The sequence below is a fragment of the Pseudopodoces humilis genome, chromosome 6 (assembly GCF_049639895.1).
Source record: "Pseudopodoces humilis isolate 2021_Gansu_Grassland_sample_001 chromosome 6, ASM4963989v1, whole genome shotgun sequence".
Lineage (NCBI taxonomy): Eukaryota > Metazoa > Chordata > Aves > Passeriformes > Paridae > Pseudopodoces > Pseudopodoces humilis.
The window spans coordinates 69,798,674-69,818,075 of NC_142205.1; the positions used below are offsets into that span (position 1 = coordinate 69,798,674).

The following is a 19,402-nucleotide window of genomic DNA, read 5'->3' on the forward strand; positions in this document are numbered from 1 at the left end:
CCAATAAGAAAATAAGAGAGGTACAAGACGTGGTACAGCAGAGAATTCCACACTGACCTGAAATCTGTGCCTCTAGTTCCAGCTGTTACAATGAACTACAGACCCATGTATTTTCTGTGTGACTTCTCCCGGTTTATCCTTTTTTTTATCCTGTTCTTACATCTTTCCTGGTTTCCACATATATTTTTGATCTTTTCATTGCTTTACTGCAGTGATGTACCTCTGGCTGCTCCAGTGCTGTCCATGAGTTTCCCCAAGGCAGTAAGTGCTTTGCCCCAGGAATATGTGCAGCCCTGGGAAGGACCAAGATTTCTGTTAAAGACCATCTGCTTGTAGAGTGAGTATTTATCTAAACCCCAAATTACTCAGGTTTTCTGCAGCCCTCAGAATGAGCAGTACACACAAATGACCTCTTGGAAGCTCTTTTGACTCCTGCAAAACATAAGAAAATTAAAAATCTGTATTTGCAAGGTCAGAAATAAAACAAAAACCTTACTTTGGCTGTCTAAAAGTGAAGCCATACAATGCAAAGACCTCACTGAAGAGCAAACTCGTAAAATAAATACAATTTCCTTTGCCACAATAAATGTTCCAGTATAAAGTTAAATATATAATTCATTCCACTTAGCTGTAATATTTTGTTAAACTTCAGGAATTTTAAGTGAAGGACTTCAGTTTCTTACAGTCTTGAAAGCTCTCTTGAAAGCCTTTTGGATAAGAAAAAATGTGCCCTGGGATGGCTTTTAAGCATCTTTTTTTGTTCATTGTTGAGATCTGAGGTTCTTCAACAATAGATAAATTGTTTCTGTGGCCTTAATGGAAATCTGAAGCTTTACCCAGCATTTAGAATTTCACCTCATGGACCAGATCCTTGGCTGCCATCCTGCCTGCTTTGGTCTGCTCAGGAGGAATTTGGGGAATGTACGAAATGTTTAAACGGCAGCTACAAATTAAGGTTTTCTTTCAGCTCAAGAGGCAGCTACAATTAAGACATGATTGTTGTAAGGAGAAAAAACCCTCTCAGCTGAAGTGTTTCCAAGCTGCTCATCACTTCCCTAGTGTTTCTCTTAGGGAAATTCATCTACTCCTGTGATATCGATCTCGTAAGCAAATACTTTCTTCCCTTACCTCCTGTGATAAAATCCATGCTTCATATTTCTCTGGAAACTCCTTGGCCTCTTCTTGTCTTTTTTCACATTGGGAAATGTGAAACAAAAAACAAACAAACAAACAAACAAAAAACCAAAAATAAAAAAAAAATCTCAGTTTGGAGCACTCATTCTTGTAATGATTTAAAAAAAAACACAAAAAAATCAACAGGCAAGTAAATTGAATTTAATATTTTCTTCTGAATATTTTTTTAATTAAGTAATAGCTGTATGGCACAGCAGTAGCAGATATTTGGGGTGAATGCTTGTTCTCAGAATAAACCATAAGGGAAAAGGTGATGTAGTGCCTGGGGAATGTTTCATTTACTCATGTCTTTGTACATCAGGATAAGGAACCTGGAACTCCCCTTCAATCCAATCATCAGCCCACCCTGGGGGTTCAGCACTGCTGATTGTGTTCTTTATGCAGGTATTGCACAAAAGGATGCACAACTTCCACGTTACTTTTTTGTTTGAGGGGATTGGGAAATAGGCTGCTGTTCTGAGTGCTTGTAATGTGCATTCCCTTCACGGATGTGGGAATAGATCCGTTCTCGCTGGTCTAAATTGAAATATCCTCCAGTCTGTGTGTGCTGGCACTGCTGCACAGAGTGTTTCCCGGGAGAGGAACCGGTGGAGTAAATGCTTTGTACTTGCTCACGAGTTCCAAAGTCCCTTTGCTGCCACCTTTATGCCATGAGTTCAGCGTGTTTGTGGAGGAAAGCTACCTTCGTGTGCAGGCTCTGGAGTTCCTGTCATCCATTCACGCTCCTTTCGGGAAGGGTTGACAGGGTTTCACTCTTCATACGAGACCACAGCTCTGGATTCTGATTCTGGGAACTGCAGAGGTTTAATGTGATGCCCTTTGTGGGTGTGTTTTGTGCGTCTGTGTTCTCACTTATCCAAATGAGGATGGAGATGCTCCAGGTTGCCTTTTGTAGTGAAGCTGCTGCTTAAAGCTGTGTGCAGGTATGGATTTAACTCTTTGCTTGGCTCACCAGCACTTAGTTGATCAGAAAAGAACAAAAGCAATTCAGGTTTATCAAAAAGGATCGAATGCCCTTGGGGCGGCCTGGTGCCCCCATTCCGTGTTCAAGTGGTCACGGCTCCAAGGCTGCCTGAGCTCAAGGAGCATTTGGACAACCTTCTCAGGTACAGGGTGAGATTTTGGGGAGTCCTGTGCAGGGCCAGGAACTGGACTTTGATAATCCCTGTGGATCCCTTCCAACTCAGGATATTTTGCGGAAGAGACCGAGACAGCTGTTCGCAGTGACATTTCACACGAGTGCCCCCAGCCCTTCCCGGCTCTCGGCGTTATTCCACGTCCTGGCGGTCCCCTCCCGCGGGATGAAGGCCGGGTTGGAATGGCGGGGCTGCTCCGCCTGGCGGGGCTGGATGTGCGCGGTCCCTGCCGCGGGTCCCTTCCCGGGCGGGCGCAGCTGCCCCGCGGCCGCCGTGACGGGCGCGACCCGGCGCACGCGCGGTGTGCGCGTGTGTGCCCCCCCTCCACCCCCCCACTCCCCCCGCACGGGGCCGGGGCCGCCGTGACGTCACGAGGTGCCCGGTGTGTGGGGGTGTGTGTGTGGGGGGGGGTGTTCCCCTCCCCGCGCGCGGCCGGAGCTGCTGTGACGTCACAAAGAGCCCGCTGTGTGTCCGTGTGTCCGTGCGCGTCCCTTTTCCCGCTCCCCTCCCCTCACGCGGCGGGGGCCCCTGACGACGTCACGGCCCCTTGCCCGCGAGCGCACCCGCACGCGCTTCCCGCCGCGCGCTGCCACCGCGCGCGCCCTCCCTCACGCTCCGGCGAGGCGTGACGTCACAGGCGGCCACTGGGGGGGCGGCGCGGGGGGTGGGGGCGCGCAGGTGCATCCGCTTCCCTCAGGGCGCCTCCTGCCGCCGTCCCGGGGCAGCGCCCGGGGGAAGGTCGGTGTTCGCTCCCGGCGGGACGGAGCGCAGGTTCTCCCCGTACTCCGACCGCCGGCGTGAGTCTCCTGTGGGTGTCACGCCGTCCCCGACGGCAGGGAGTCGCGGGCCGGGGTCGCTAGGGGGAGGCACGGCACCGGCGGACGGGCTTGAGGCGCTGAGGCGGGGGAGCAGCGGGAGGGGAAGGGAGCGCCGCGCCCCCCGCCCCGGTTTTGCTTTCCCTTTTCCCGCTAGCTTTCCCTGGCGGGCGTGAAGGGGCGAGGACGATACGTATTTATTTATTTATTTATTTATTTGCTTACTTATTTATTTAAATATTTGTTTGTTTGCTTCCCTAAAGGGTGAGGGGAGGGGAGAGGGAAGACCGGAGGAGGGCGCGGAGGCAACACCGTCACCAGAGGAGGCGGTGGCGGGGAAGAAGAGGAGGAGAAGAAGCCGGCGCGGAGCCTCGCCTCACCTCGCCTCGCCTCACAGCCCCTCCGCCGTCCCCGCCTCGCCGTCCACGGCCGCCGGCGGCACCGGCGGGCCGCCCGTCCTCATGATGGCCTCGACCACCTGCACACGCTTCACCGACGAGTACCAGCTCTTCGAAGAGCTCGGAAAGTAAGGACGTGGTCTGAAGGGTTCGGTGCGTGAGCCCTGGGGGGAGCCGCACCCGGGGCCGCCCTCACCGCTGCCGGGAGTTCCGCGGGAGTGCCCGGGTTCCAGCCATATAGCCCTGCGGCGGCGAGGGGCTCTGGGCGGGTGGCGGGGAGTTGCTCTGAACCCCCCGTGCCGCTATTTATTACAATTTATTATTTATTGCTATTTTTAGCTCTTTGGTTGTGGCGGGGTGAGGGTCTCGGGCCGTGAGGGGTGTCGGAGCGCGGCGGGCGCCCCCCAGCGGCGGGGCGGGAGGCGCAGCCCTGAGCGCCATGTTGGGTGTCGCCCCCCCGGTGTCGGTGTCACCGCCGAGGGGGACACGGCCACCGCCGCCCTGTGTCCCCCGCGGTGTGCCGGCATGGACACAGAGTAAAACCCGCCCGCCCTCCGCCCCAGCTAGCGGGATTGGTCACAAGGCTTCTACCCCGCGGAGTTCACTGTTCAGCTGAATAAAATCAATGCTGACCGTCCCTGTCAGAAAAGCCTTTTTTTTTTTTTTGCCTTTTTTTTTTTTTTTTTTAATTCTGCCGACATCACACCCCTCCGTGCTGCCCGCTAGCTGGTAATGGCAGTGGAGTGTTTCAGTTGGACTGACACTTTGCCCGGTTTTTGTTTCCAGAGGGGCGTTCTCCGTCGTGAGGAGGTGTATGAAAATCACCACAGGACAAGAGTACGCTGCCAAAATTATCAACACCAAAAAGCTTTCAGCTAGGGGTGGGTATATTTTAATCTGGTGTTTATGGTGCCTCCTCCCCGTTTCTTGTGTTCGTGTGCTAAGCATTCGGAAATGATAAAAATAGCTGAATGTTTTAACGGATTTTTTTTTATATACAATTTTTATTATTATTTCCTTGGTATGAATTTTTTGCCTTGATTCCTGTTTTTTTCTATGTTAAATGTTTCATGGATTGACTGAAATCAGAAGTTGCTGTAAAGCATTTCGAGAAAAGATGTTCAAAAGCTGAAATCTAACATAATGCAATCTCTTCATTTTTGAATCTAAATAATTTTTCAGAAGCTTTTTGCAAGTTTTAGTTGGTTGTTTTTTTTTTTTGTGGGAGTATGGTCAGTAATAAGTTTCCATTGCAGATTTTATTTTAAACATTATAGTTCCACTGAATTCTGTGCTCCCATTGCCTTTAAACAAGAACATTAAGGCCTGTCAGACTATGAGTGAATGAGGAAAACTACTTTTCCCTCAGATTAAACTTTTTTGTGAGAAGAAAATTATGATAACGAAGAAAACGATGTTTTTTGAGCTAACCATTGTGGAGAAAGTCACTCTGATGAACTGTGAGTGTTATTGTTACAGGGCAGCTGCGCAGCTTGTTTCTGCCTTGCCTCTGCCCTGGGTTTCCAGCAGCCTGTCAGCTGCAGCGGAGGGGTTGTTATGATACATTGTAGGTAAATATACACAGGGTGTGGGCTGTTGTTGTGGAAAGGGAGTCTTAGCGGGGCCGTGTTAATTGCTCTTTAACTCCCAGCTGGAGTGCCTGTGTCCGGGTGTCAGGGATTAGGGATCCCTCGCCCCTAAGGTTATCTGTGTTTTCATCTGAGTCTGTAAGGAACATGGGAGTGAATAAGTTAGCAGTGTCAGAGCCTAAACGTGTTTGTGGCTGGTCTGCTTCTGGCCCAAAGGAATCACTGCAGGTAAACAGCAGCCTGGAGTCATTAAATTTAAACATAAAACATTGCACAGGACGATGCGGCAAGTTCTGATAAGGTGCTGCTCTCTAATAAAGATCTTTCAATGATTGTTACTTGCAGTTGGTGAAAGTTGTGTGTAAACTTCCTTTTTGCTGAATTGAACTATTCTCACTCTCACTGTGAGGTTAATTTTTCCCCTTGTTTTTGAAAGGTTACTTAAATTTTTTTTTGTACAGTTACAGGCTTGAAGGTAGGTTAAGAAATTTCTAATTCTTGAGATAAGTATTTTGACAAGTTGGTTTTAAACAGATTTTCTTTTATTTTTGCTTAGCACACTAATGCTATCTGTTGAATTTTGATGCTTGAAATAAGCTACACTCCATGATTTCATAGACCTGAGTAATCTTCAATGTGAGAAGCCTTAACAAGCTCATCATCAGGTTATTGGTAACAGGTGCTGAACCATGTGCCAGTAGCCAGGTTACCAATGTGCTGTGTGGTGATGGGGTACGTCCTGGAATGCTGGGCTGAACCAGGAAAAACTGGGTCTTTCTAATTACTCCTGGGTTGGATTGCACTGTGTTTCAAGCTGTAACTTCTGTACTTCGTTCATGCAGGACCAAGTTGGTCCTTGTTGTGCTCTGTTAAGGAGTGGAAGTGCATTGGGGAGAATTTGGCTCATTAAATTCAATAAGACAAATTTCATACAGATTTTTCTGTGGGTTCAACCCATAAAGGAAGGGGTTACACTTCAAAGCTGAGCTGTGGAATATCCTTTCGGATCAGAACGTACATGGTGCCTGCCCATGAATGCAGGGAATGCCTTTCCACCTCTGTTTTCAGACGTCCCAAAAATAATTGCAGCTTTTTACTTGCTGGGTTGTTTCTTTGTGGAGGTTGTTTTGGGTTTTCGCACTTCCAAATCTACTAAGCAGTTTCTGAAGAGCAAGCTTCTTGGAGAAATGTTTAGATTCTTCTGAGGCAATTTTTTAATTGTGGAATGGTGCACTTGAATGACACTTGTGGCGCAAAAAAGCGAAACATGGAAAAGCCTCAAACTGTGATACTTTCTCCTGGCTGATATTGGGATGGATTTTATAATTAAAGTGCTGCTTTTAGATCTGTTTTGTTTTACTCCATCTGAACTTCTCTACGAGGAGGTAGAAATTCACTTGTGTGTGTCAGGCCTACGGAAACACTCACTCCAGCTTCACCTGTGAGCAGAGTTAAGAGGAAATGTGTCCTCTTGGCTTGGAAATCTGTTCCTTGTCTACTGCTTACTTCCCTTGAAGTATTTTAAATAAAATGTCAAATTTGGGCCTTTTTGCTTTCCAGGCTGGATGAGAGCAGTTTCAGCATATGTTGTGGAAGAGTCAAGACTTGGAAGAGTAAATGAAACTTCCTTAAAGTAGTTTTGAAATCAGAAATTATTTGTGTGGCTTCAGTCCAGTCGGAGCAATAGTTGTCTTTTCTTCCTCTCTTCATCTCAGGCATAAATGTTACTGGAGATTTCCGAATTCTTACTTCAGTAGTCTTTCTAAATCTGATCTGGTCACCAGCTAATGCCAGTGAAGGTGCCTTCCCATCACTTTCCTGGGAAATTTCAGGCAAATTGTCTGTGTGCAGAGCTGTGGCTGGAATTTGGAGGGGAAGAGGAAGCTGTGCCCCCTGTTGTAGCAGAAGGAACCTTGGTGTTTTCAAGTTGATGGTCAGTTCCTTACAGAATTCCAATTCCATGATTTATTGATTCTAGTAGTAGAAGAAATGAACATTTGCGGTTTGAATCTCTTTCAGTGTAGCAAAAATGCTTTTGTAATTTTGTAATTATATACATTCTTAAGGTGCTCTTCAGAGTTTTGGTCTTGGTGTTTTCTAGGTCAGCTGGAGTTTAAACTAGTGGAATATCCCCAGTTAGTTCTGTATCAATGGTTTATGTTCTTGCACAAGGTGATTGTGTGGCTGATTATAAAAAAGGAAGGACATAAAAAGGTGTGTTACCCTTCTAAAATTAAGTCCAACAGTGAACAAGCACACAGAAAACAGAGGATAAAGTGAAGAACGTGAGTTTGCTGGTTCTGGGCTCTGTGTGGTTAACTTGACGAAGTCTCTGGGATTTCCTTACTGTTCAGTAAGGGCTTGGGCTTGTCTGTGTTGTTTTTCATGTGTAGAAAGTCATGCAGATAAAAGTGAACTTCTGTGAAGTCACTTTACTTTTCCCCCGTCTCTTCCAAATACCAAATAATGAGCAGATTGTCTGTTTCTTTCTGCCATTATCTGTACATCTTTTCCCTTCTCTTTTGAGAAACTGTTAGCTTTGATCCAAATTGATTTCACATAAACAGACCAATTTTCTTACAAGGTTTAGCCCTTGTTTTCTGTCTTCCAAAAAAAACACTTAGGTAAGAGTTTGCTTTTCTGATCATACTTGAGAAGGTGAATCACTGGTAGATTTTCACTGCATGTACCTATTGCCAGTAACTCCTACTGACAGTTTCTGGTGGCCAGAAGCCCGGTGCCTTCAGTGTGATGTGATGGTGTACATGGGAGGAGGAGGAGGATGTCCCAGTTCCTTTTCTTTTCCTGGGGAGCTGGTGTCAAAAGCTGGGCATACCTCTGCCAGCCCTTGGCGCTACCAGCGTGTTGTTTGTGCCTGATTGTGCTGCGAGGAGTAACGTGAGAGAGTCAGCTGGAGCTCTCGTGAGCTTTCGGGGACCAACCATTCCGTCAGCCTCAAGCCTTGGAGGTGTCACTGTTATTTATCTTTCTTCTTTGCAGGAAATTTCCCAAATCTCTTTTCAGTGTTTCTGCTGTTCTTCTGTCCTATGAGCTCATGCCTGCAGGTGCATGGCACAGCCAGAGGGACGGGAGCGACGGCACTCACCTGCAGCCAGCTCCGATGGGTGTGGAGGCTGCAAACCCCACCCTGTGCTGAGTTGAGTAATTGGGCTGTGGGAAGAGCGTTTCAGCATCCAGAGCGCTCCAGCTAGGGCACCTCATGATCCCTGAAGTGATTTGAAATAGATTAGGGAGATGAATGAAGTGGGAAGCGTATATAGGGTAGTGTTTTTCAGCACAGCTTTTCGTGACACAGAGATAAACGTTTTTTGATGTGTCACTAGACTAACATTTCCTTTAGTCAAGTAGCTTGTGTCAGTCCGTGCCAGATGTTGTACAGGAAGGCAAGCTCTAATAAGGCTTGCAGTGCTCCATAGGAGGAGGAAATAATTCTTTCTAATCTAGCTCAAGATGTTAATCTCCGAAGCACACGTTTACCTGTGCCAGTTTATTACAACACATGTATTTTTAAAGCTAAATTCTGTTCTTACGCACAGGTGACGTTACTCCCACACAGACTGGACTGTCCTTCAGGGCATTTAGTTGTCAGGCAGATTGTGTCTTTGTGAGGACAAGATTTAAGCTTGGGATTTCAGTGGTTTTCTTCCATGTCTTGCTGTACTCTTGTTTCTCTGGTTAATGACTTGTCATTAAAAGTGTTTTAAGACTGGTGTGTAAGAAGGCTCACCTGCTAGCATGCAGTCATCCTGTTGCACATTTGTGCTCAATGTTTGTGTTCAGCTTAGGCATGGCATTCTTTTAGGTTTGACATGGTTGTAACACCACACACTCATTTGAATGTTTATCTGCATGTATTTGTTTATTTGCAAATTACCTTAATTTAGCAGGCGACTGGTCCTGTTGAAATTGACTCCAGTCAGCTCAGGCTAGTCGGGAGAGGAGAGCATTATCAAACAAAAAGAACCTCAAGAGGGATTTTTGGTTAGCTGCTCTATTTTGTGAAGGTTTGGAGCTTTTAATTCTGTTTTGCTTTTAGCATTTATTTGTTTTGGTGCTAGTGAAAACCTGAAGAGCTTTTGAATACCAGTGAGAATGAGGACTTTGAAACTCTGTGATGAGTGTTGGTTGGTAGTAATTTATTCTAACAGTTAAACTTGATTTGAAATGAGATGTCCTGGCAGTTTGTAGTTAAATTATTCATAACAAATGCTGTGTTGATCTCAATAATGTCACTTCTGGAGTTTTTGCAGAAGAGTTATTTACTCTTTCATTGTGGCTGGAATTTCTCTTGGAAAGCCATAGAGAGTAAAAAGGTGTTTGCATCATCTGTCAGCTCGGTTTCAGCAAGCTCATTAGGGGAAGGGGGAGAAATGCACATGAGAGGGGATTATTAGGGACTTTTTTGGCTACTGGTCTCCAGATATTTTCTGTCAGAAGTTACACATTTTTGGCACTGATTCCTGCTCTTGTTCTGTGTGCTTTCTTCCTGCAAAGTGAGGACTTAGCTGCACATTTGAACAGCTCCACTTGGGGGATTGCTTCTGCTGGAAGAGAAGGGAGAACTCAAGATGCAAATGGAATACCTTTGCTGAGCTTCCACATCCTGATACTGAGATAGGGATGTGTTCTGTTCCTTTTGGTCTGAGAGAGAATGTTTTGCTATGTTCAAATGGTACTTCTGAATTAAAGGTTTGGGTCAAATACAGAAATATGGAAATGAACACTGTGGTCAGCCCTTTGCATTTATTGTAGATGGGTTCTGTTTGTTTGCACAGAATACCATACATAGAAAACTTCGTTTTATGGGAAACCACAACCAGCTCAGGTGTTTGTGACTTGGATCTGACTTCACTGACAGCCAGGTTGAAATATACTTGTTCCTGGAGGGACTGAGATGAGGCACAGACCAAGCCCCCAGAAATTCAATTTCAAAACTGAACTAAACAGTGGAATTGAAATGTGAAAATCCTACCACATGTAGGCATGCGTTGATCCAAATGCTAAACATTTATGCACCTTCTCAGGTTGTGATTAGGGGTGTGTGAGGTCATCTGTGCTGTGTTTAATCGCACTTCTGTGATTCCACAGTCTGGTTTGGGGTTTGAATTTATCTTCTTTTTTTTTTCTTTTTTCTTTTTTTTGCTTCATGTAATTGGTGAATATCTGATCTAAGAGACTGGAATAAAAGTCAGTGAAATATTTTGCTTTGCAGATGTATGTACTGCCAAAATAGTACTTTTCATGTGCCTGTCCTTCATTTGACCTCCTGAGAAATGTAGGCCAGGGTGGTTGGTATGTCCAGCTTCCTCCTTCGTACACATACACTGCACATTTGTCAATTGCTTTGTGAGGATATTGCGGGGGGTTTGGGAGATTCTGTGAGAAGTACAACTTCCTCTGTGCTTGGACAAAGGTTACTAGAGAACAAAACTCTAACTGAACGGTGGCTGTTCCTCTCTTTAATTCCTTATTGAAAATAATTGTGCTTTGAATTTGAAGAAACATCTGCTCTGTTGTGGAGAGGCACAGGAATCCAATCTGTCTGTTTGTTCCTTGGATGTATTGAGCTTGTGTGCATCGTGGAGTGCATGTTTGTGCAAACTCCTCATCTGTTTAAACCTTGTATTATAAGAAATATCTTGTGTGCGGTATCAGGGAGGGTGAGGAATCTGTGTGACATGGGGTTGGTATTTCCTTCCAGGGAGATGGTTGTGCTGTTACCCGGTGTCATTTTCTAGATTGTCATCAGCTTGTTCTGAAACTCATTTCAGTTGTTTGAATCGGAGAACCCACTTTTAATCTTTGCAGCCCTGATAATTTCTGTGGTATGTGATAGGAAGCTGCTTGGTGTATTCTGCTGTACTGAGGAGTTACTTAATTCCTCTTGAATCTGTTGTTCTAGATGCTGCTGGGCAGAAGCAGTAGCTGTCAGAAAAGCCAGGGAGTGGCAACTTTTGCAAATTTGCACGGCTGTCTTATCCCTGATGGAGCTGCTTTTCTAATCCAGGATCTCTTTAGTGGGAATAGAGAAGCCTAAATGGTGCTACAGCATATATTTGTTTTTTCTAATTAGGTTTTTCAGCCTAGAGAATGATAGGTAATGTGCTGAGCAAACTATTACAGAGATCTTTGTGCACTTACTGGTTTAAATGGGTTGTATTTGGTAGAAAGGAGCTTTGCCTACCTGGTGGTGTGAGGGAGCTTCTGTTACATGAATTCCTGACCTTTGTCAATACTTCCTAAGTATTTCACAGGAAAATTTGAGAGTAAAACATGCAGGCTTAAAAAAATAAACACACACACACAAAAAAAAGAAAAGCTAACAACCCAAACCTCTCAAAAGTAACCAAATAGATTTGAATAATTAGGAATGTGATGCTGTGGATATTTCCTAGTTGAGATGAAGCATTTTATCTTGTGATGAGAGGGTTTGAAATTTTTTTTTTTACCAGTAACCAAGAATTTATCCCTACTGAATGTATGAAGTTAAAATCCTAGTGATGCTTTCCAAGAGAGCTGTCTGGCATCCATAAAACCAGAATTAATTTAGTTTTGGCAGTCACTTTCAACTTGAATACAGAGTGTGCTTGTATGTGTTCACAACTGGTTGTGGGGTTTCTTTTGCTCAGTTGCAGCCGAATCAGTGATTTTGGGCTGTCGGTTGGACATTCTCGCCCACTGTCCCACGTGTGCTCTGCAGGGAGCTGGTTCTTTTTGCTGTGCAGCAGTTCAGACTCTGCTGTTGGCTCTGCTGTAGAGAGCAGGGTTGTGGTCCCCTTCCACTGGATGCAGAACTTGACCTAAGCCTACCTTTAGCCAGGGGTCACGATGTGCAGAATTAAAACCTTCAGATTCTATGTTATCATACTAATTTAAAAAAAGGTATGAACTGAGTGTTTGCTGGTTTCAGTGAGCAGCTGTGTGAATTTGGACAGATGTGTAATGAGGAATATGTAGAACTGGGGCAGTCAGCTCTAGGTTGTGTGTGTGGTCTGCAGGCAGGTTTAGCGCTGCTGAACAAGCCGTGAGCCCTCCAGCTGGCAGTGCCCTCACCTGGGAAACTGGTAATTAATTAATTTGCCTGGCACTCACTGGTTCACGTGGCACAGAGCAGGCGTCACACACGCTCCGGGCCCTGCGCTCCAGGGAGCTGTGCACCCTGCCCAGCTGGCAACATGAGTGAGCCTTCCTGCAAGTGCAAAGGGTAGCACACCTCTGCTGTAAAGTTTCATCATCTCAGCATGTGACGGGGAGAGAAAAGAAGCTTGGAACCTCGAAGCTCATATTTGTGGGCAGTGATTTACTGCCTGTGTTTTCAGAACTTTGTTCCTGATTTAATTGTGGTTGGGAACTGCTTACTTGTAAATTTTCCACAATGTGAATGCAAGCGTTTCAGCAAGTCACGTTGCATATTCATGTAGCTGCACAAACAGATGGGGTTCCTACATAAAATCCATATTTGACAATCTGATGGGATTTGCCAAGGCTTAGCTTTCATTTAAATTATAACCTCTTGGAGAGATAGGTTCGTGATTTAATGAGTCAAGAGAGGCCTTCAGGTTATTTGTATTGCACAGCAGTTTTCAAGCCAGTGCTTAGGTGTGATTCTGGTTTTGGAGACGTCTTGTAGGAATGGTTTCAATGGGCTATTGCTCTTGAGAATAAGTGCTTGCCAAATTGAGAGCTTTCTCTCAAAACCTTATTCATTTGGCGGATTTTACTCATTCTGCAGGAAATGAAGATGTATATGAAGTTATAACACGGTGTAACTTGGACTGGCTGCTGCGGTGCTGCTGTGCAGGGAGGATTTTGTTCTGTAGGGCAATGACCTTTAGTTTCCCTCAGGGCAGCTCCAGGTGCTGCTAAACTTGGGTTATTAAAACACACTTCAAGACCTGCTTTACACCTTTTTTATAGAAAGATGTGACTGATGTTAAGTGTCTTCAAGATGTGAGTAAGGATTACTGCAGAAACCTTCAAAAATTACATTTTCCCATTATTTATTAAATGCTCTAGTTACAAAATTGAAAAGCTTATCTTGGTGCTTATTATATTGAGTCACTTGCTTATGAAATAGAACCCCCTTGGGTGTGAGGTAGCTTCCTACTCTTTGCATTGCACATCATGGACAGCTAGGAATTTGTGATGAGGACAGCACTGGTAAATGCCCATGGGACTAAATGCCTTGCACTTCATGGCATAAAACCTTTCCTTTTTCAGGAATTTTTAGTATCACTGCATCAAATGGGGAAGGGGTAAAAAAAAACCAAAAACGTTTTCTGTCACATTTCTGTATCTTTTCATGGTGCTTTGATGGTATTCATCATTGGTACTCACTAAACTTTTGCATGTTAAAAACCTTTCTAGTTGCTCCTTCTTTTAGTGAAAGCCTCTTAGTAGTGTGTGGGGGAAGTGTAAGATTTATAGGGAGCTATGTACCAGTGCTGGATGGAGGAGCCCACTGACATTTCTTTTCTTACCCGTAGCACTCCATGATCTTTCATGGCTGTTGCATTTTTGGGAGGATGGAAGAGGAAAAAGAGGCCACTGGTTCAGTGCTGTGTGTGTGTGCACATGCACACATGAGATGCAGAAGATCTGGTAGAGCCTGTGTGTATCCAGCCAACTTGTTTGCTGAAGGAAAGTAATTCATGCTAAACCATGTATTAACTTAGAGTCTCGTTACTTGTAATGAGGGCAGGAATTGCTGTCTTTAAATTTTTGTTTATTTGTGTTAAACATGATTTATCGCTCTAAATGAAGTAATAAATTGCTTTCATTGCCGTGTTAATCAAAACATGTAGCGAGATTAATTTTCCCGGAGCAGAAGTTGCTTATGTGTGGTCCATCCACTCTGCTTGGAGCTGTGCTTGGTGTTACAGATGTCTTGGGGACCAGATCAGTGACACAGCTCTGCCTTGCAGACTCACGGTGGGAAGCTCGGTATCTCAGAGATGACAGGGACTCACAAATGACTTGTATTTCAAGTCTTTGATAGATGCAGATTTTGTCAAGTTCCAAAGTAATGGAATTTAATGTTCTGTTAGCATTTTTCAGAATAGTTACATTTTAGTCATAGTGTGTTCTTGTAGCCATGGGACTCTCACAGCTGTTACAGCCAATGTTTAGACTCCTAAAAGTGCAAAATATTTGTTTAAAAAGGGTTGTTTTTTTCCTTTAAATAGGGCTCATTCACCCCCTTCACCTTTAAATAGTGTTGATTCTTCTGTTGCAAATTGTCTTCTTCCTTAGGTAGTTTTTAGGGGTAAGGATTGGTTCTTTACCAATCCTCAAAGGAAAGCCAGGTCGAGAGTCGTGTTTTGGTCATCAGTGGTCTGCTGTTTGTTATGTGAAACAGGAAAACCAATTCTAGTAGAACTGAGCCCTTCCGCTTCCAAATCACGTTTATCTGCTGTCAGACTTGTGCAGGATAAGAGAACAGTTTGAGCATTTATCACCTGGAGCTGGCCATCAGTGAAAATTAGGAAATGAAATTAAAGTGTATTAAAGGTAAAGTTGAGTCCTTCAAGAGAATAAATAATCTGATTCAGTAATCAAACTCTATCTTAAAATTAACTGGGGAGGTGAGTGGATTGCTTATTTTTGCTTTATTGAAGACAGAATTTAGCACTGCCCTCTTTTACTTCAAAGACATTTCTGATTTACAGCCCAAATGTAGTCATGGACAGCATTTTTTGGCTGTGCCTGGGCTGTCCTTCAGAGAAGGCTTCATCTTCGATCAGTGTATTTATCAAGGTCAGTCTCCTCATTATTTAATGTAACAGCCATCTTCCCTTAGCTTCTTGCTGTACGACAGACTTGCCATTATTTTGCCCATTCTTCTTATACATCCTACAAGCTAATTTACATATTTATATTTGGATGTTTGGAGTGGGGAATTGGAATTGACCAGAAAAAAAAAAACACCAGGGGAGGTCATCTGAGTATCTGTAGTGTCACTGGTGTCTTTATTGGGAGGGTCTTGTCTGGTGAATTCCAGTGATTATTTACAGATGGATTTGGTTGGTTCTGAGGCCGATACTGAAGGAACTCATTTAGTAATTTCGCTTCATCTTTGCCATTAATCACTAGGTTTCCTGTCACCACTTTTACCAGTTGTCTACCAATTTCAAATTTTGGTAATCTCTGTTTTTACTCATCCCCAGATGCCTCATTTTCTTTCTTTCTGCATCCTAAACATTGGAGCCTTGCAGGAGGCTTTGATCCCTGTCTGGAAAAATTCCCTAGAGTATTGTTTTAGAGGACTTGCCGTACCCAAGCAGCAACTGATGTGCAGAGATGTAGGTAGCTGCAGGGTTTTTTTGTAGAGTTTCTCAGATCATGCATGTTGAGACCTAAGTCCAAACCCATTTCTCTCCATCACAGGAATGTTGTGCAGTTCTTGACACAGTAGCTTTCTATAGCCTGCTGTTACTGTTGCCTCTGTGCAAGGTCGAGTGGAAACTGCTGTGAAAATAGCTCCATGAAACAAAGCTAAATTAGGAATAGTTTCTGTTGAGTGTTGACTTGTCTCTGCAACCACAGATGCTCATCTAGTCAACAAAATGGCTAAAGAAAAAGAAAATTGTGCAAGTGCACTAAGAGCAGGATAGTTCATTGTTTAAAGTTCTATTGATTCACGCACTAAATAAACTGAAACACTTTCAAAATGTTACTAATTGTTGTTGACTGGTTTAGTCAATAAGATGCAGTGTGGAAAAATAGAGCTCAATAGAGTTTTTGAGAGTTTTCCCCACTGCTTTGAGTGGCCTTGTTTTTTTGTTTTTCTTATCTTAGAGATCCTTTTCCTTCATGTTTCTCACACTGTTAATGTTAATGTTTAATGTTCCATAAAGCTGTGATAGTGGACAGCAGAAACTTCCTGAACAGGAAAAAAGCCTGAGTTCCTGATGCCTTTAAGTGTGGCTTGTGTTTATACAGTTTTGTGAGGAAACTGTGGCAGGTACCAGTGACTGCATTGGTGAGAGGGGCTGTGGAGGAGAACTCGGATGCTGCTTGTCCCAGGTTTAAAGGCTTGAACGCGGGGGAATGTGTCTTGGGTTTTTTTCAACAAAAAAGTTCATTCTAATGATAGCAAGTCTCTACAGTCTGACCTTGAAAATGAGGTGATTTTATATAAAGCAGTGGTGCTTGGGTATTGAGCAGTAACATAAATGTGACAAGTAACGTGCTGAGCTGTGCCCACAGCTATGAGTACTCGTGAGACCAGCACCTGCGTTTGCGTCTGTCAGGTGTTCTTGCCTGCACAGAGAATAGACATTTTTAGCGAAAATTACATTAAATAGGTTTTGCAATAAAAAAAAAATTACTAGAAGTAAACAGACAAGTTCTTCATTAAGGCATATGCTTTGCCTGTTTGGCATAAACTTTTTTAAAGATTGAGTGGTGTTTTAGAAATATGGAAGATATGTATTTAGAGGAGTATTAAGTTCTTTACCCATGTAAATATTCAGGTTTGATTGACTGATTTATCTTTATAAAGGGGGGAAGCATGTCCCTTGATGTCGATTTTACTGAATCTTGATAATGATCAATGAAAAACTGATGCTACAGAGATTATAAACCAGAGCAACAAAAAAACACCCATTCTTTTTAGTAAAGTGTTTTGGTTGAGATTCTCTCTGACTTGGGTCATCCTCATTCAAAGGGGAGAAGATTCCAGAAGGGGAGCAATCTTCCCTTGTAGGACATGTTACAAGTTGCAAGAAGTAGTTTTACAGAAAAGAGGGGGAAAAAAAAAACCAACAAAGCAAACAGATTACTTGTAGTATAGAAATCCAAGCTGGAATTGTGAAACACATCTGTGGTAATTCAGAATTAGCACTGCCTCAGTCAGTAAATAACAGAATTCTACATTCACACCAAGTTAATACTTAGTGTCCGACTTAAACAGTCAACATCAGTGGAACCAGATGTATATTCTTGACATCTCGCCAGTAGTCATCAGACCATGCGAGTTGTAGATAAAAAATGGGATTATGGGAATGAGAGCAGAACTATAAACCTAATGCTATAATGGCATTCCTTTCAAATCTTAGTAACGTGACAGATCTCTGATACCTGAAGTTCACTCACCTGCATCTGTATTTCATAGCACAGAGTTAATGAATAATCTCCAAGGTGATTGGAAAAGCATTTTTTAAAATCCCCCTCAATTACATTACGTAAATCCAGTGTCAGAATGACATATACAATACCTATCTGAATTACTTGAAGTGTCTCCAAAACAAGAGATAAAAACTCAAATCATTGTCTTAATAAGCAGAGATTATCAGCTCCTTTGGCCATGTTACTGCTAATATTAGCCAGGAATTTTTTTGATACCATGATATGTAGCTATATAAAATTATCACTGTGAGTTTTGGGTACTCAGACTGAATCTGCTTCTGGACTCAGATGCACAGAAAACAGGAGATTGCATTTGATGTTTATGTTTTTGAAGGATTCCCCTGCTCTTCCATGTTTTTAGAAAATGCATGTATTTTTTTTTTTCCCCCCAGAGAAGAGGGCTGTGAAGGATCCATCCAAAAGCTGTGCATATAGACTTGGTCTGAGAGCCTCTGTAGAGGATGTTTAATCTCATGTGCTTTATTTTGCAGCACTCAGGAAATGCCACTCATGGGCAGTAATTTTGTTCCTCTGCTGTAACCCAGTGATGTTTAGTCTGGTACCTGTATCCTTAGCAACTTCAAGTGGGATAATAGAGGGATGTGGATGATGTCCATGCCTGTGCCATTCATGTGTCCTCATGCACACTTTGTCCACCAATTTTGTTAAACTGTTGAAGAGCTCCTGCTGTGGGAGCCGTTGTTCTCAGTCTGATGCTCGAGAAGGTTTCTAAAATAGACATCTGAGTGACATGTGGAGATTTGTTGGGGTCTTTGTTTAGTTTTGTGGGGTTTTGTCTGTCTTTTGCAATTGCTCCATCCCATCTCTGAGATGGGGTCCTCATAACCTCATTACAAGGTAATCTCCTTTAAATTCTCTCTCTTTCATATTGTCCCTATTGCTCGAAATGTGCTTGTTTTTCTTTTCTGTGTTACGTGAATACTCAATGTAAAAAACGTTCTTGCAGTTAAAATGTTAGAAAATCCTCTTTTAAAATGCATAACGTTTTGAATTGAATGTGCTTAGGTTTTGAATGTGTTCAGCTGTGGCATACATTTTGACCAAAATATTTTAAGCATTTAAGCAGTTTTTGAAGGTCACTCATTTTCATGGTAATGTTTACCCACTCCTACCAGAAGTCCATTCTGCTTCAGTTTTAGTTCAGCTTCCTGAATTTCAGTTATAACCTATCTATAATAATGTAAAAATAATATGTGGGATGCCAGCTGGGGTCTCTTGATATAAAAGGGACTCGTTGTCTGAGCATGGACTCCCTGCCAGGTAGAGGAAAGGAGAAGAAGCACTGACATGGGCAGAGAGAGTTTTATGGGTACCAAGATTGTTCTAAAGGACAAAAATTGGAAGGTGAAAAAACCTGATTATCTTATGGGGAAAGTGCAGTGGCTTTTCAGCCTGTTTTTTGTTGGTAATTTTGCCGTATCATGAAATTAAAATATCATCCTGTCATCCTGTATCCTGTCCCTCTAGCAGAAGAGCTGAAGAAAAAATGTTTGCTGCTAGGAGAGTATTCGGTAGTAAACTATAAAGGTGTAGTTTGATCTTGCATCAAGATATCAATCAGAGTAAGACTGCAGTACAGTTAACTTCTAATTGCTTATTTACAAGGATACATTTATCTTATGGGTGTGGGAAGAATCTTCATATTTTCATGGGACTTTCTATGAAACAGCTGAATAAAATGCTCTGCCACTGCTTCAGCCTGCTTCTCATTAAATACATTGATATTCTGTGGGGGATTGTTGAGTGACAAGCATTGCAAATGTGCTTGAAGTTTTCCTTAATGACTAAGCTTTCTTGCCTAATATAAAAATGAGCGGCTGCGCAGGAGTGAGCAATGTTGTCAAACCTGTCATCAAGTTCTCAGAGTTGGTTTGAGTGCTTGTAATGTTCTTCCTTTAATTGACTTGGAAATTGGCAAAGGTTGCTTATAAAAGGGAAAAAGCAATTTTTAAAGACGGTGGGAAAGTTTAGCTTTATAGTTAACTGTGCAAAGGCCTCAAAAATTAGCTGTGGTTCTATTGCCTGCTTTCGTCAGCTTGGGTTTTTTATCTTTTATTTTGAGTAGGATGAAATAACTTATCGAAGAATCTGCAGCCCTT

General features: G+C 43.2%; 1 protein-coding gene across 29 annotated transcripts in view; it reads left to right on the forward strand.

Annotated features, from left to right (window-relative positions):
- Positions 1-2,935: 2,935 nt before the first annotated feature.
- CAMK2D (calcium/calmodulin dependent protein kinase II delta) overlaps positions 2,936-19,402 on the forward strand; it is a 122,094-nt gene continuing 105,627 nt past the window's right edge. For 5 of the 29 annotated variants that reach the window (XR_015772629.1, XM_014260712.2, XM_014260710.2 and 2 more), the window contains exons 1-3: positions 2,936-3,138; positions 3,409-3,671; positions 4,330-4,424. Coding sequence is in view for 28 of the 29 variants with exons in the window: in XM_014260712.2 (XP_014116187.2) it covers positions 3,607-3,671; positions 4,330-4,424 (160 nt within the window). In the remaining variant the exon portion in view is untranslated. The remainder of the gene's footprint in view (positions 3,139-3,408; positions 3,672-4,329; positions 4,425-19,402) is intronic. The other 24 variants (XM_088055958.1, XM_014260714.2, XM_088055965.1 and 21 more) reach the window with 8 other exon arrangements.